Below are 18,007 nucleotides of genomic sequence, written 5' to 3'. Positions count from 1 at the left end.
AGCACCTTTTTTCACACACTTGTTTTGGATTAGCACAGATATTTATCTTTACACATGAGCATAATTGATGAAATGGAACCCAGTGTCATGAGACACAGATTATTACAATAGTACAAAGCAGATTAAAGCTGCTCATACATGCGTATTTTTATTTTTTTTAGTTTGTGAGTGGGGGAAAAAACTGAACGGATTCCCCCATCCACGTATTTGGTGTGGATGCAGGAATACTGCCCGCTGTGTCGTATTCTGACAGCGGTGAGACTCCCCCATATCCTTGCTTTTAGAATACACAAACTAAAAATGTTCAGCAGGCCTGTTCGTGAGAAGTCAATTGACATATAAATATATGAATCGAAAGTTGCCCCGTTCTTGCTGAAACAGGTGGATTTTGATCTATTTATGGCCAGCCTAATGCCATCTATGCAATTTGCACCACTTGCACACTTGCTCCTTCTTTCCCCCAGTATCACAATAGAAGACCTAAAGCTTGGCATACGTGGTTCCGTTTTTTTTTTTTTTTTTTTTTTTTTTTTTTTAATCCAGCTGGTTGAGTGGAAAAAAACTGATTCACCCATCCACACATTCGTTATGAATGTGGGAATCATCCTTGCTCAGTCATTGTATTCTGACAGCGGGACTGCAGCGCTAAGTCCAAGTAGAGTATTGCCACTTCTATAAGCGCTGCAATGCCTAGGTTATTGGCTAGGGAATGTAAGGGGAAGTGGGCTAGGTCTGCTGATTCTTTCAGTGACTAAGCCTCCTAGAAAAGGTGTGAATTGCAGAAGACAAATTTAGGACCTTCCTTAGGGCCCTTTCACACAGAGCGGATCCGTATTGATCCGCCCCGTGTGTGTCCGTCGGCTCAGCGGGGATCATCCGTAAATCCACTATCGGGAATCGGATGAATACGGACCGTGTGTCCGTATTCATCCGATCCGTTCCGCCAGACGGAAGAAAAATAGGGTTTTCTTCCGTCTGAATAAGCGGATCTTAGCGGAGGCGGATCGTTACGGACGTTAGCGGATGCATCATCCGCTAACGTCCACAATCCCATAGGGATACATTACATGTCCGTAAACTGACTGTTTGTCCATACGTGTGAAAGGGCCCTTACACTGCAAGTCTATTTTGTAATCAACTCCGAGGCAGACAGCATCAACAGACGTTACAGTTGCCTATGGCACTAGTGAACTGCAGGTGAGCTTATAGTCAGTATTTTGTATTTCTGCTGTTTGTGTAGTCTATGGTTAGTACATTTCTATTCTCTCAAAGTTTCCTCAGAGACCTGTCTGTCTGTGGCTTGTATAAGAGCCGTGTAGACAGAAAGCTTTTTACAAAGCCGTTGCAGAGCTGTCTTCTGTTTGGGAATGTTAAAGACCGATCCTAATAGTAATGTTGCCAATTAAGCAGAGATTTGTTGAAGGCCTAATGATGCTTGCTACAACTTTTTTAGCGTTGGTTATCACTCCTACTGAGGTATCTGTTTAAAATTCCCAAACTGAAATGAAATTTCTCTAAAAGCTTCAACAAAGCTTACCGAAAGCTTCGAAAATGCCGTTTAAAGATTGCTGAAAGCTTCACAAAACTTGCTGTACACACAGCTGTTACACGAGCTGAAGAAATACAGGGGACCAGTGGCACATAGTCTTTGTGCTGTTACACAAATGGGAAAATATTTATCTTGGGGCTTGTTCACACGACTGGCTAGAGGGTTGTAAAGCCAGGTTGTTGGGCCATGGTTTTACAGACTCTTGAGCACATGTCTGAACGACAACCGCTCAGCATTGTACATAGCGCAGAAGATTTTTCAGAGCAGCGGCTTTGTTAAAGTGGAAGTAAACCCTCCTATCGTCTTCAGCCAAGGAAGCGGCCATCTTGACCTCTGTTTAATCTGTAACTGCCATAATGCTGTACATGTGACCTGTTATGAAACCAGCCATTGGATGGTTTGACAGTTTGGTTGAGAGCACAAGCAAATGTGACAGCTAGAATTTCCGGCATGCCGGGAATGTTAACTGTTTTTTGTAACTATCAAATTGAAGGGTTTACTTCCACTTTAATTGCAAATGTTAATGAGCCAGTTATAGAATGATGCATGACCCAGGACATTTATTCTTAGATCATAGGTTATATGCCACTACCTTTTAGAGAATTGGACACTGGCAAAGCTTTGCAGGTTAACTCCCTAGTGCAGTGATGGCGTACCTTGTCACCCCAGAGGTTTTGGAACTACATTTCCCATGATGCTCATGCACTCTGCAGTGTAGTTGAGCCTCATGGGAAATGTAATTCCAAAATATCTGGGGTGCCAATGTTTGCCATCACTGCCAGAGTGTATCCTTATAACCCTCACCTACTCCACGAGGCTCCAGTTTTTGGCAGTGTTTTTGCGTGACAGACCTCTTCTGTGAGATTTTTTTCTTTCTATGCTTTAAGTTTATCTTCATAACCTTTGAATGAAACGTTTATGTGGATCTGACTGCTTATTGCCTCATGGCTTACTAGCAATTTCCAGATTCCATGTCAACGGGGTTGGCTAGTAATGTTTGCTTCAGGCACTGTATCCTGCATTCGGTGCCAACCTTGGTATGTTTAGACCTATAGAGAATAGGGGGGGAGCTGTGGGCACTTTCAGTTTATACATTTTTCATATAAGGTTACAAAACAACGTTCAGTCTTGCAGGGCTCAAACAGCCAAGACAAGCATGTGGTAAAACATTCCTTCTCCTCCCTCCCCTCTTCCCCATTCCGGGCATTCCCTTCTCATGAGGAGCACATGTTTAGTAAAATTTTAAGTATTAAAGTTCTGGCTCTTTTATTTAAAAAAAGACAGGTCATACTTATCTGCTCTGTGCAGTGGTTTTGCACAGAGTAGCCCCAATCCTCCTTTTCTCAGATCCCCCACCAGCGCTCCTGATTCCCCCTCCTTGACCAGTGCTCCCATAGCAAGCTGCTTGATATAGTGGCACTGGCGCACACTCATTCCTGAGCCCTGCTTTGTGCGTTCATAAGACACACACAGCTGCTGCCTGGCCCCGCCCCTTCTTTGTCTCACTGGCTGTGATTGACAGCAGTGGGAGTCAGTGGCTGCAAGGGAGTCCCGGGACAGCTGAGGCTCTTGTGCACATCACTGAATTGAGATGGGGTTCAGGTGAGTATTGGAGGGGACTGTGGGGGAGCAGCACAAAGAATGTTTTTTTTTTTTTTTTTTTTTTTTTTTTTTTCGAATATTTTTATTGAAGTATTTCACAAGAAAGAATACAAAAATTATGACAATGTTTCTTCCGTATTATAAAATACATACTGAATGGGTAAAAGGTCCGAACAGTTTTAAACATTAAAAAACATGTATAAAAAGGGGCATTCTTTCAATTAAGAAGTTTATTTTTTTTAGCCTTTACACCCATTTTAAGGGACAGATGGTTAATTGAGTGTTACTGGTAATCTAAAACCCCTTTTTATTCTTTTTTTTTTTTTTTTTTTTTTTTGGGATGAGAATAACCTTAGAGATAACCAGTCATCCTTTTCAATGCCATATTTATTTAAAAGCAAATCAGAAAATGCATTTTTTTTCCTCCTGAGATGAACACCTGGGACAAACGCACATAATTGGAGCAAAAAGTATTTGATTCTGATTGTTAATGCTTCTGTTATTAGTGAGTTTAAGCAGAGTTTAAAATAACATGCATGCCACGTCCAAAATAAGCGTCCTCCACTAAACATGTTAATTAATCGCATAGCATGCACTTACTGTTGTCACTTGCTATTCTTTGACCCCTCCCTGACAATTGTGACTTCATTTCTCATTCCTTTCCAGCATGTGCATCTTGAGATTCACAAGTGCTTCTGTATCAAATTGGGAATTGGAAATATTTCTCTCATGTTTAATTCCCACTAATTTTAGAGCATGTTTTGATTTTTTTTTATGGCAAACCCTTAAAGTGGCCACACATTTAACTAGGACTGCAGATGGCTATAATACACCATAAGTACCACAGCATATCTTTATTGTACATGTGTGTTTGAGACCTTGATTGCAGGGTCGCAGAGAATGTTTTTCTAAAGTTTAACTAAAGCACAAAAAATATAATATATTGCAGCTTATCAGTCTTTAGATGTGGTGACTGCATTTTTCTTTAACATTTGTTTTTCACTTTTCTTACCTGGTAGTCCTGCTAGTAGCACATTTGCTGTCCTAAGGTAGTGAACAGATCTAATGAAACCGTTTTAATGTTATTTAGAACAGAATAAACGGATCAAATAAGAGAAATCAGTTGTGTTGGGGTTTACATACCCTTAAAGAAGATGCAATAATGGGTTTCAAAATTTTTGCATTCACATATGAATATTGGACAAGTGACAGTCTGGGCATGTTGATTTTTACAGCACATGTGTGTTGTGGCATCTTATAGTCTGTTCTAGCTACTTGCAGCTTTATTTACCGTGCATAATTACATTAATTGATTAAATGGGATCCCCAGCTTAATAATTAGGCTAGAGAACCTCTTTAGACTAGAAGCAGGAATCGCAAACTTGACTATGAAAATCAACTGTGTTCATTTCACTCATTTAAAAAATAAAATATAATGTTTGCATTGTATGCTATAGAGAGAACAGATTTTACTTTTCTGCACTTTGTGTTGGTTAAATGTTGTTCACACAGAATTTGATGAAAAAATGCTAACCTCCTGGTCTTAATGCCTAGATGCGATGGTCATTAAAGTAATGCTTGAAAGTTACTGAATTTATATGGTTTCCTAAACATTCTTTTCACTAATAAAGAAAAAATATTTATTGAAAATGATATACTAGTTTGTAACAATATGAGAGGAATCCAGTCTAGTGAAGCCAAGTCATCTGAACTGAGACACACTAAAGAGAACACCCTATCCCACTTAGGCCGGCCATGGATGGATCGATAACATGGGCAGTGTTGATGGGGGGGGGAATCCCTCCCGCATAGTCATTATGTTCGCCGAGAGAACACTGGTTATTGCTAGCAGCCAAATTGATCGATCAACTTGGGTTCATTCAGCCTGCCCATACATGGTTCAAATCTTGCCCAGTTCCTGCTGAACCAGCTGAGATTTGAGCAGTCTATGGCCAGCTTTAGGCTGGCCATACTTTATATAATGTTCTCATTCAATTTCCTTCAGATTTACTTTCAACTTACCTTCAAGTAGTGAAAGGGAAATGGAAAGTGTTTAGGTTTGACCTCCTGTTGTATGGTTTTGGTAAATCTAAAGACAAATTTAATAATGTATGGCCAGCCTTAGTTTTACAGTTGCAAGACCCTAGAAAAAAAATTCCACTGCCATGGCAGAGTAGCAGCCTCTGAACCACTTGTCCAACAGCAGAACAAGTGTAAGGGTCAAAAAGTTCAAGATATTTTTTTTTTTTTTTTTTTTTTTTAGGACTCGACAAAAAAAATTACTTATTTACAAATTCATTTGAATTTTAGAAAATCCCTAATTAGTGACTTGGCACATCGGCGGCTGCAGATTGTTTTACAAAGTACCAGTCTTAGCCCGGGTAGACACTGGTCCGACAAACGCTCCGACATTGGGAGCTCATGTCGCATGACGTGTGAAAATCAATGTTTCCCTATGAGAGCCGTCTTAACTGGTCCGACACAAGTCGGTCCAATTTTGAAAATGCTCCCTGTACTACTTTGGTCCGACTTTGATCCTACTTTACTCCATTGAATATCATTGAAGTAACTCCAAAGTAGGAGCCTTGTCCTTACCATCTGCCTTGTGGCATCCGACATTGTGATTACAGCAGCAGTAAAAGGAATTTATCGCACTCTGGGATTGTTTTGATTGGTCAAAGAACAAGTCAGACTATCACAAAGTCGGATCAAAGTAGTATCCTGTTCATGAAAGTCGGATGGATGTAGGACCGATGTAGGACCAATGTAAGACTGATGTCACAGAGCAAAGTAGGATGAAAGTCGTACTACTGTCGTGTAGTATAGTGTGAACCCAGCCTTAAGCATCAATGTGCAAAATCCTGTAGATTACAGAATAAATGCAGCTTGTGGGGGAAAAAAAAGTATGATGCGAACCATACTGATGTAATTAAAAACCCTGATTAACAAGAGCATAATGATTTCTATACAGCAAACTACTTTTATTGCAGCCCTAGAAAGCAAGTAATCAGAATGCCCCCAGTTAAGTTTAAGTTCATCCCATGTAACCTTGGCTATCCAACTGCAAGAGAGCATTCAGAATCGGGCACTTCCCAATGGATGTGGTAAAACAAAAAGGCATAACACTGTAAATAACACACCTATACACACCTGTGGTGTTTCACAGAGCACAAATAGGTTTTTAAAGAAGAAATAAACACAGTTGTTGGTGGTGGATTTAAACTTGAACCTCTCTACCTGTCTCTCTCTGTCTGATTTATTCTATTTTATATTCTAATTGGAAAATGATAACCTTTTTGTTACAATCATATTTCAAAATATGGCCTTCTGCTTTGCAATATTGGACTGCATGTGGTTTTTCCACTATAATGTTTAGAATAAGGATGTTATTGTAAAGGGTAAACTGATGAGACAGATTTGTGGTCATTCTGGAAACTGTCAGCGCCTGGGGTGGGATCCACAGCAACTGTTTGTCCTACAGCTACTATGTAACATCATGCAGTTGTGCATTGGGAAGGAGGAATTCGGAGCATTGTCTCAGCTGTTGCTTGAAACCATTCAGGATTCCCTTCTGCTTACTGATTTCCCTACTCGCACAAAACACAAACATTACGTAATGCTTTCCGAAAAGAAAAAAATGCTTGTAAATGTCCTTGGTGGTTTGCACATTCTCTTCCCTTAGGCATGTGTTGTGTTAAAAACTCCCTTTATTGTGAGCATAGATGGCAGAAGTTTGAGTGCTGCTAGCAGATGATGAGCACAAGTGGATGAATACTATATTCTCTAACATACTGACAGCAAGATGTGATTTTTACGGAACTGAAAGAGCTGTAGTGTCAGTGTGGTTAAAAGCTATTTTTGCTACAGAATGAAGGGAGAGCTATGTTTGGCATTTATTCTCGAAGGTAAAATGAAAGCAGTTCAGAAATCTTTGAGGTTTGCTGTAGACACATTAGGTCAGCAGCCTTATCACGTAAGGTCCTGGAAATAGATGCCGTCATCAGCTCTGGACAGCAAATGCACAGAAGATGGTGGAAGAGAGAAGTGCCTGTTTGTGTGATAGGAGTGGTTATTGTCTAGTAATATAGTCTGTTGACCAGTGCTTCTCAATTTGAAATGTTGCAGCTGTCATTTGTGCCTTGTGTCGATCCCTCGATTTTCCTTTGGCCTTTGGACATGTACAGATTTCAAAGCTTCCACATTTGCAACCCTCATTTGCATGTGAGGGCAGCATTTGGTAATTCATTTTTTGTTTGCTATCCAGCAGGCAACGGGCAGCAAAGGCGCAGATCTGTTCAAGACGTCAGCATTCTTGGAACTGAGTCCAGTCAGGTGAGGAACACTGTGATAGCCTAGATAAATATGTAAATGCTTTTTCCTTTGTTCACCAATTATTTCATATTTAATGTGTGCAATTTATGCTTTGTTTGTACGTCCTTTCTATGAAATGGTGTAAGAGCCTATTCACACCATGAATGTGCTGTGTGTTCCTGTGTGATTCACAAGTGGTTTGGGTGCAGTGCGATTTCAGTCCATTCATTTGAATGAGCTGAAATCCTGCTGGACCGCACTTTAAAAAATGCACAGCAACTGGATCGGATGGTACTGCTGTACCATAGAATCCGGTGTAGACAAACACTCTGCATTTGCAACTTGCATTTGTCGTTGGGTTAACACTGATGGCTGCTTAAGATCACAAGTGCAATGCACTTTGAAGGTGTTCTGCTGTCAACTGGCCCTAAAAGAAGGCCCTTATAATGTTTTATCTAACCTGAAATTGTATAACATTGACGACGTGCTTCCATAGCTTTCTAAAAGTTTGTATAACTATCCAAATGTAACATAAGGCTATAGAAGCAGTTCTCCATAGACTGACCACCCTAGGTATGTACACGTTTACCGTCCCTGCAATTACTTCACATAAATCTTTCCTCTGTTTTACATGTGTAAAACTTACAATATGGATAAATAGCAGATAGCAATATAATATACACACCATGGTTTCTTGCATCATGAAAATGTATTTAGGATTAGAGAACATATAGTTCTGTATGGTTCGCTGTCTGAACTTTTTTTTATTTATTTTTCCTCCACATACAAACATTTATGTATAGCCGTTTTACATGCATACCCTAACCACCATCCTCCTCTTTCTGTGTGTCATTCAAAATTGAAAAATCATTTTCAAATTACGGTATGTTTTAAAAATAATCTTTTTCCAGTAGGGTGAGAAAAGGAAGGGGTGAAAAGGAAACCAGCACAAGAACACAACATAACAAATAGTACCATTTAAGGTTTCTGGACAGTTTAGCAGCTCTCCATGAGGATAAACAGCCAGTGTGAATGCAGGAAAACTTCTACAACCAGATAGGTAGCATCCAAAGAAAGGAATAGAAAAGTTGTAAAGATGCCAAAGGTGGGAGTGTCCAGGGGATGGATGGAGTTGCACAGAACTAGTTTATTTCAAATGAAACTGCATTTCCCTATTGGGACAAACCCTTGTCCTCAACAGGACTATGTCTGCTGTAAATGCCTACTTTGTCCAGAACCAGCACTATCCAAGACTCTTTAACCCACCTAGTCACCAGCCGTACTACAGTGTAGGGTAAAAACCAGCAGACTAACTTTTTTTCAAGCACATGTTACAACAGATAAATAACTCACAATCCCCCCACCCTTGGATTCAGGGCAGGTTAAACTGTCCAATGACAATAGACACACAGGTCAGGTGTATTCAAACTTCTCATCAGTAAACAATCTTATCAGCAGGGGGGCTGCTGGAGGAATCTCCCTCCCTCTTTCCTCACAGCAAAAACACACGTACACATCCCATAATCCAGAGGCAGACAGCCACAATAGAATACAGTCACACCCCAAACGATCACAGCAGAGTACACAACAAAATGAGACAATATACGAATAAAAAAATATATATTATATAAACACACACATTCCAGTGTGGCTGTACAGTGAGTCCGATTAGTACAGATCGGTCTGGATTTATCAGTCACCATTAATGCCGCCTTGAATGTAATTGCCACTTCCATACTTATTTAAATGGCTGTATTTAAAATGAACCTAAGCTGTAACCTTGTAATGGTATAGTTTTCTCTTCCTTTGTGCCTTTTAGGAGAGTAGAAGTAGCAGCCGATCCTCAAGTCCTAGTGTGAGGATGATTACTACCTCGGGACCAACCCCTGACAAGCCTCCACGTGGTATTCCATGGGGTCCCGAAGATTCAGGTAAGCAGATACCTTTGCCGTCTCCAGTATATCTGTTGTACTTGTGGTCAGGAAAACTGCCCAATTTGTATTTTAGCAAAAAGTACAAATGTAAAGGGTCAAAAGCAAATGCAAAGACTTTTTAAAGGCTAGCTGTTCTTTCTCCACAGTCAACTTAAATGTACTCACAGGTTATTTGTATGTAACATTCCAATTGCATATGTTTTGTTTTGCAGCCATTCAGTCTTCTCCCAGCTAAATGGAAGTGTTACAAACATTAGCCAGGTTTACAGCAGATTCTTTCAACAGCAGTTACAGGGAAGACAAACCTTCATCTCTGAGAACACCCTTTTGGTTGTACTCCACTACACTTCCCCTTGCACACCACCACATCCCCATTCCTTCCCAGCCAAGTGGGTCCAAGATATCTGCATGAAATGTAAAAGTTCTCAGCAGATACCGTTCTTCTGTTTTTCTCTCTCCTGTGCAGAATCATGGGACCAGCCAGCATTGATAATCCAAGCGGATGGGAACATAGTCTGGGAATGGAAGTGTGATTATGCTCTTCCCAGCCTAAACCACACCTGGTGACTGAATCTATTTAGGGGGGGTTATGTGGACAAGTTTGAGGCTCAGTTCACACCTAAGCTGGATCGGTCTCACAGCAGGGGTCTGGTGCGCGCTGGTTCACTTTTTCAGGTCCGATTTCAGCCCGAATTTTGGGCTGAATTTACACCTGAAATGCACCAAAAGACACAGCGTTTTTCTGCAAAATGCACTGGACCCGCTGCGGAGCTGTGTGAACCGGCTCCACAGAGAGCCAGTCAAAATCTACTATTGCGAATTAGATGAGGTGATCCCGCATCCAATTCACAATGGTGTGAACCCAGCCTGAGAGAATTTATTGTCCTAGAAATTATGATGGGTGCCATGCACTTTTTGCATGGCAATTTGCTAATAGTTGTTTGAGAGGGATAATGGTACACTTTTCTTTTGAAATTTAAGTTTTGGCCAGGTAATGTTGAATTTGTGGTACTGTTTTTTACACTGAACTTGACTTAACCACTTAAGCCCCGGACCAAAATGCTGCCTAAAGACCCAAGGTGTTTTTACAGTTCGGGACTGCGTCGCTTTAACAGACAATTGCGCGGTCATGCGACGTGGCCCCCAAACAAAATTGGCGTCCTTTTTTTCCCCAGAAATAGAGCTTTCTTTTGGTGGTATTTGATCACCTCTGCGGTTTTTATTTTTTGCGCTATAAACAAAAATAAAGCGACAATTTTGAAAAAAATGCAATATTTTTTACTTTTTGTTATAATAAATATCCCCCAAAAACATATATAAAAACATTTTTTTCCCTCAGTTTAGGCCGATACGTATTCTTCGACCTATTTTTTAGTAAAAAAAATCGCAATCAGTGTTTATCGATTGGTTTGCGCAAAATTTATAGCGTTTACAAACTAGGGGATAGTTTTATTGCATTTTTATTAATAATTTTTTTACTACTAATGGCGGCGATCAGCGTTTTTTTTCGTGACTGCGACATTATGGCGGACACTTCGGAGAATTTTGACACATTTTTGGGACATTGTCATTTTCACAGCAAAAAATGCATTTAAATTGCATTCTTTATTGTGAAAATGACAGTTGCAGTTTGGGAGTTAACCACAGGGGGCGCTGTAGGAGTTAGGGTGCACCTAGTGTGTGTTTACAACTGTAGGGGGGTGTGGCTGTAGGACTGAAGTCATCGATTGTGTCTCCCCTATAAAGGGGATGACACGATCGATGCGCCGCCACAGTGAAGCACGGGGAAGCCGTGTTTACATACGGCTCTCCCCGTTCTTCAGCTCCGGGGAGCGATCGCGACGGAGCGGCTATAAACAAATAGCCGCGCTGTCGTCCCGGATCGCTCCCCGAGCGAACCCGATCGGACCCCCCACCTGCTAGAAGGACAGGACGTACATGAACGCCCATGTGCCTGTACGTGCCATACTGTGGACGTACATTTACATGCGGCGGTCGGGAAGTGGTTAATGCACACAAGGTACTTTTGTTTGCTGCAAATATAGAAAATGTGGTATTCAGGGCTAAAGAAGTAATGCCTTCTACCATCCCCCCCCCCCCCCCCCCCCTCCTGTCCAGTTTACTTTTTTTTTTTTTTTTAATTGCTCCGTCCACCCAAACGGTGTTCTAGTTAATAAGAACCAATTTATTTGGTGTTTGTTAAAAACGTTGCAACTGTTCTAGCAGTATAGGGGATATTCCCACCCATGCATGCATTTGCTTTAATGTTGATTATTAAAGTGGAACTGTACATTTTTATTTTTATTTGGATAGAGTAAGGAAGTGTTTTTTTTTTTTTTTTTTCCCCATCTGTGTCCCATTGGGAAGATTTACCTTTTAAATTTTCTGTTCCTTAGCCAAACCAGGAAGTGAGAGGAAATCCCTGCAAATTAAGGGAATCCCTTGGGGGGGCCCCAAGGGATTCCCTTAATTTGCAGGGATTTCCTCTCACCTCTTCACCAGAACTAGTGCCCCCATTGGAAGAGTTGCCCGCTTTACTTTTCTGGGGACAACCCAACATTTTTTTATGAAAAAAACTGTTAAGTTATTTTATGATGTATGCTGGGATTGCTGCATAGTTTCAATACCTACATTTACGTTTCAGATACCAATGGTTCAGATAACTCTATACCAATGGCATATCTTACACTCGACCATCAATTGCAGGTTTGTAAATATCTTGAGTTGTTAGATGTTATAATTGTGTAACTAAAGGTAAATATTTCCAAAAGACAAACTGGTAGGTTAATTGGCGTCGTCTAAATTGGCCCTAGTAGGTATGTGCATGTATGTTATAGACCCCAGATTGTAAAATCCTTGAGGACGGGGACTGTGAATTTGTGAATGTACAGTTTGTAAGTGTGTGTTTGTAAGTGTGTGTTTGTAAGTGTGTGTTTGTAAGTGTGTGTTTGTAAGTGTGTGTTTGTAAGTGTGTGTTTGTAAGTGTGTGTGTTTTTTTATTTCCACATCGCATGACAAGTCTCGTCCAATTGCCGGCAATGGATCGCCATAACTCGTGTTGCAATGATTATTAAAAAGGTTCCTGCTCTACTTTTTACCAATTTATATTGCGACTTGCATAAACTTCTGTTAAATAAAGTCACAAGCTGCAATTAAATTGGCAGTGTAAATCGCACTGAAGTATCACGATTTCAAAGCTGCACCAGTATGAACCAGGGCTGAGAGTTACTCGCACATAGTAAACATTTTGATCAGTTATTTTCTGTGATCCATTTCTCATACAAATCTTTCTTTAGAATGCCTAGCAACTCATTACAGCAGTGCACTGTCATTACTTTAGTAACCATAACCATAGAATTGAAGAGCACCTCCTTGGTTTAGTTCTTGTATGCAGAAGGAGAGCATGATTACTTTTGTTGCAGTCTTGTTTTCAGACCACTTATAGATATGTAAAATATAGCACACAGACCTCTGTTTACCCCCCCCCCCCCCCCCCCCAAAAAAACAACAAATGTAGGCACCTCTAAATTATTGACTGTAACGTGTGTACTAATAAAATCACATAGTAACTTGCATCAAGGTTAGCAAAGAAGGGTACATCTGTGGGTAAACGCCCTGCGAGGCATCCGTTTACCCACAGATTGTACCCTTCTTTGCTAACCTTAATGCAAGTTACTATGTGATTTTATTAATACATACTTTACAGTCAATAATTTAAAGGGGCCTGCATTTGTTTTTTTCTTCCATATCTGGAGACTGCTTCTGCTTCCCTGCTAAGGCTGGCCCTGAATCATTAGACTATTCTCAGGCTGCACAGCAGCCCACTTGCCACTTGGACTTTGGTATTATAGGATCTGTTTCAGTAACAGCGCCACATGTATATTTGTTTGAGACTTCGGTTAACCATTGTCCTTGGCGGGGACTTGCTGTCCCTCTCTCCGGGGTCCCAGCTCTTGAATGGCTAGATTAATAGCGGTGCAGCCATTGGCCAGGGAGCACTTAAGGGCTGAAACATTGGGGGCCATGATGTCGCTGATAGACTTCCATGTTCCAGCCTTTGTTCTATGCTCCCTCCTTTCCCCTGCATCAGCCCCTTACTGACACTGTGTGACAGAGCACCAAGGGTTTGGAGTGGGTAGGGGGCTGTATTCCAGTTTCTTTAGCTACAAAGTATTTTAGAACAGCAGCACTCAGGTCTGTCAAGTTTAGAAACCATGGACTAATATTTTCCAGGACAAGACACTGCTTATTTTTAAGAGCTTACAGGCATAAAATATTTTAGGCACATTTTAGCAGGATGTACTGTATATTCAGGAATGAGTTGATTGGTTTTTATCACATCTGATTTATTTTCAGCCTCTCGCACCATGTCCAAATTCCAAGGAATCTATGGCTGTGTTTGAGCAGCACTGCAAAATGGCACAAGAGTATATGAAGGTTCAGACTGAAATAGCATTATTGTTGCAGCGAAAGTACGTAACCATTTCTTGTAGATATTGTAGCAAATTTACATTTTTTAAATGTTAAAATTTTAGTGTTCTTAATGTGTTTTCTAAGATGACATGAAAAAATTGCTTTTTTCCATCCAAGGTTTCACAGAAACAATCCAGGTTCTTTTTTTTTTTTTTTATTAAATACTTTATTGTAAAATGTTTACATGCATTCCCAGTCACTACTTTGTGAGAGAAACCAATTTTTTTCCCCCCTTGTATAATTGCCTAATTTCACGCAAACCAATCAAGATACACTTGGGAATTGGATTTTTTTTCTACCAAAGACAAGTGTATATTGATTGGTTTGCGTGAAAGTTCTAGCTCATGGGTGCTCAACCTGTGGCTCTCCAGCTGTTGCAGAACTTCAAATCTAGCTACTACAAACCATGGTATATATCCTGGAAGCAACGGCACATTTGAATACATTGCATATCTCCTAAACCGTGCAGGTTTAGGAGATATCTGGGGTAGCTACAGGTAAGCCTCATTATAGGCTTACCTGTAGCAAAAAGTAGATTGTAAGTGTTTATAACCACTTTAAGATTGTGCCTAACAATGTTTACTGTGTGCTGTTTACTAAGAAATGTGCCGGTTTTGCAAGGAGAACAAACAGATCATCACCTCCTGTCTGTAGAGAGCCCTGTGTTTCAACACAGGGCTCTTTTTCTGTCATTCACTCTGCTAATTCTGGCAGAGACCTGCTGATCGGCCTGTAGCATGTATATTTTACATGATCCTGCGCAGCCGGACCGCATTGTAGCACTAAAGCTACAGAGGCGGTCCAAAAGTGGTTAATGACAACCGTATCCGCTAGTAATATTGGCATCCTTTTACCTAGTGGATTTGTGAACATTGGTCATATTGAAATTTTAAGCTTTAAAAGAGACGCAAGGGTTTTTTCTTTTTTTTAAATATCCCAGTTTCATACTTGCTTATTTGTATGCAGCAGCGGTCCGATGTTGCATCTGTCCCCCACCACCTCTCCACTGAGAACCGAATGATTGAACATCACTGATGGCTTGGTTCTCTCAGATCCCGCTCTGCCCCCTCCTTCCGCACTCACTGGAGTGCTGAGCTGTGGAGGGGTGGAGAGCGTCCGTCTTAGTCTCTCAGTGGCTCACTGAGAGACTGAGACAGGTATCAGTCCAGGCACCTGGGGATCCAGACTTTATTGTCGTGATGACACGGTGCATGGACTGATTCCAGTGACGTCAAACGAGTGCAAAACGAATTGCACTCTTGTGATCCATAGGAAAAGCCCAGCCAAATGAGCTCAGGCTGGACTTCTCCTTTTTAATACTGGCTCAGCTCTAGTTTCTTAGAACATACACTTCAAGTACCCCATTTGAAGATGTTTGTATTTTCTTTTGTTGTTTTGGGGGGTTTTAGTAGTTGACTACAGAAAGTAGCTAGTTTTTGAATGAGCATGCGTAATGGGTTTTAACACTTAAATTTGTGATATTTAATTCATCTTTTGTGCCATGTTATAGACAAGAGCTAATAGCTGAACTAGACCAGGATGAAAAAGACCAACAAAATACATCTCGTCTGGTCCAGGAACACAAAAAGCTGCTAGACGAAAACAAAAGTCTTTCTACGTATTATCAGCAATGCAAGAAACAGCTGGATGTCATTAGAAGTCAGCAGCAAAAAAGACAAGGAACTTCCTGATCATCCAAGGCTGTATACCTCTTGGTGTGCCACCATTATGGACATCTTGCAAACTTTCCTTCTTTATTTTGAGCATGAAGATGGATATATTTTATTTGAAATCAACACATGAAGCTGCTGGACAAATACAGCAATTACGGGATTTTTGTGAACTATTGATGTGTGCATGTTTCATGCCTATGGGAAGTCCTATTATGTTATATATAAATAGTTATTGATTTTTTTTTTTTTTTTTTTTTTTTATGCTGAACTTTGCTTCTAAAAGAGAACCTCAGATCTTGCTTTTAAACAGTTTATTTTTCTGTTAACAAAGTTTATTTTAGTAAGCTGGCTAACACAGTTGAAGAAAAGAAGTCTTCAGGTCATTTCACATGCTCAGTGTTTCAATGTATTCCTTCAGTTCAGTAATTTATATTTTACTGTCAGCGTGCTGAAACAGCGTTGGGGTAAAGGTTGTACAATTAAATAAAGGCAGTTTTATTATATAAAAAAAGAAATACACATTTAATTTTTCCTGCGCAGTCTGCATTTGGTGGTGATAATTGAACTACAGTTAAGGAATATCATGCTGTTAAGATAATCATTCCCTTCTTGTTGGGTCATGGGATATTTTTAAATTAATTATTGAAATTCTAGAAGAGCATGCAACTATCTGTAAGTCTCTAAAAGGAATAAAACTCATGAGCTGGTAGATTACTCATCATAAAAATAAATACAATTATTCACCGGAAGTGAACTGGCTATTGTAGTCAAAAAGGAACATTTAATTCCGTTGTATGTCAACAGTTTCTAAATGCTAGAATGACTCAAGTTTAATAGGGGTTGGTTGTGTGTTTTCAAGCTGAATTTTTTTTCTTTGTACCACTTTGGGCATTTTATGTTAAGTATGTCATAAGGGAGCACTAACAGTATCTTCTGTTTTTAAGAATCCTACAGTATTCTGATTAAAGATTTGCTTATTCTTTTTGCCCGTTGTATGTATGGAATGCCATCCCCCAGTATCTCAAAGTCCTGAGCTCCTGTCTGGGTCCCAGCTGGAGAGACTTCACTTTGTGCTGGTGACTGTTACTAAGACTGAAAGAGGTGTAAAATTATACATTTGTACAGAAATTGAGGACGACTCCTTATCGTTACTAGTCATATGATGTAGGCTTGTTTGTTTTCCATATCAACATTACTACGATTAATTATACGCTGTATATCCACATTATCTGAACTAGAACAGCTGCCTCTTGTAAGAAAAGACATTCCTGATTCTTTCCAAAGTAGTCATACACCCAAGACCTACTTTTCTGCCTAAGATGTTATCTACTTAAGCCTAGTACACAAGGCCAAATGTTGGGTGGCATCATGACTGAAAAAGGTCTGCCGATCGGCATCCGATCATCACTTTCAGCCATTGGCTGAGCAGTGTGTTATGGCGGAGGGGGCCGTCCCTCATGTTGGAGCACAATAGCTCAATGGGGGCGCTTGATGTATATTGCATAGTTAGTACGAGCTGTTTGTGTGTTTTTTTTTTATTTTTATTCAGCCCATGAAAAAAATATTGTAGCATGTACTAGGCTTTACACTTCAATGAAAACATCGTCTTTCCCTCTTTGTGTTCTAACCACCCTAACGAGATTACTCTTCATTGTCTGAATGTTGTCAGAGCTGTTTTCTAAAAGTCACAGCTTCTTTAACCGTTTCAGCACTGGAAGGGGCCTTTTTGTTACCTGAAGACACTAGTCTTGTACTGTACTCTAAGATATGAAAGTCAAAATTCTTATTTTTATCGGCACAAGGAGTGATACTTTCAATGTGGAGTGTTACCTGTGCTGAGGCTGGTCTGTTTGTTGAAATTAAAAATCCTCTTATGGCTATGGGGAGTGCGGGACCTGTCTCGGGTACTCATCAAGAGTGCTGACTACCAACTTTTTCCTTCTGCCTCCACCATTCTTAAAAGCTGTACTATAGCTACCATTAAAATAGCACTCCATGAATAGAGAATGGACAGCTGAATTTTTTTTTTTTTTTTCCAGTAGGTCATTGATGGTAGCCATGGTAAAGCTTCTATGAATGGAGAAAGGACCGGTATAGTCGGCACTCTTGCAGAGTACCTATGGCAGGTCGCACACTCAAATTAATCCACCGGTAGTTTATGGAAGGGAAAGCTGAAGATTTTGGATTTCAACTAAGACCAGCCAGCATCACAGCACATGGGACCCTTTTATATTGAATGTATGTCACATATTTCAGCTTTGACACATTCTAGGTGTGAAAGATTAGCAGGCAGACTTTCTCAGCCACCAGCAGATGGAATGGGGAGTGTGTTCCTTCCACCCAGAGGTCTTTTGAGACATTTGTAAAAGATAGGGGTGCTGGAAATGGATCTTCTAGGGTCACAAATCAAGCACAAGGTGGAGAGGTTTGTGTTCTGATCATGGGATCCAAAGGCCTTTGCGGTG

The 18,007-nt window shown here is 40.4% G+C and overlaps 1 protein-coding gene across 4 annotated transcripts in view; it reads left to right on the top strand.

The window, feature by feature from the left end:
- Positions 1 to 16,527, top strand: part of MAP3K7 (mitogen-activated protein kinase kinase kinase 7) — a 69,082-nt gene extending 52,555 nt beyond the window's left edge. For 2 of the 4 annotated variants that reach the window (XM_040350104.1, XM_040350106.1), the window contains 5 exons: positions 7,419 to 7,483; positions 9,282 to 9,393; positions 12,041 to 12,102; positions 13,753 to 13,868; positions 15,380 to 16,527. In XM_040350104.1, coding sequence (XP_040206038.1) covers positions 7,419 to 7,483; positions 9,282 to 9,393; positions 12,041 to 12,102; positions 13,753 to 13,868; positions 15,380 to 15,560 — 536 coding nt within the window. In that variant the 3' untranslated portion in view covers positions 15,561 to 16,527. Of the gene's footprint in view, positions 1 to 7,415; positions 7,484 to 9,281; positions 9,394 to 12,040; positions 12,103 to 13,752; positions 13,869 to 15,379 lie in introns of all 4 variants that reach the window. The other 2 variants (XM_040350105.1, XM_040350103.1) reach the window with 1 other exon arrangement.
- Positions 16,528 to 18,007: the final 1,480 nt, after the last annotated feature.

This window comes from Rana temporaria, chromosome 4 (genome assembly GCF_905171775.1).
Source record: "Rana temporaria chromosome 4, aRanTem1.1, whole genome shotgun sequence".
NCBI lineage: Eukaryota > Metazoa > Chordata > Amphibia > Anura > Ranidae > Rana > Rana temporaria.
The sequence above is the reverse complement of the archived record's forward strand: the minus strand, read 5'-3'. Positions and strand labels throughout refer to the sequence as shown.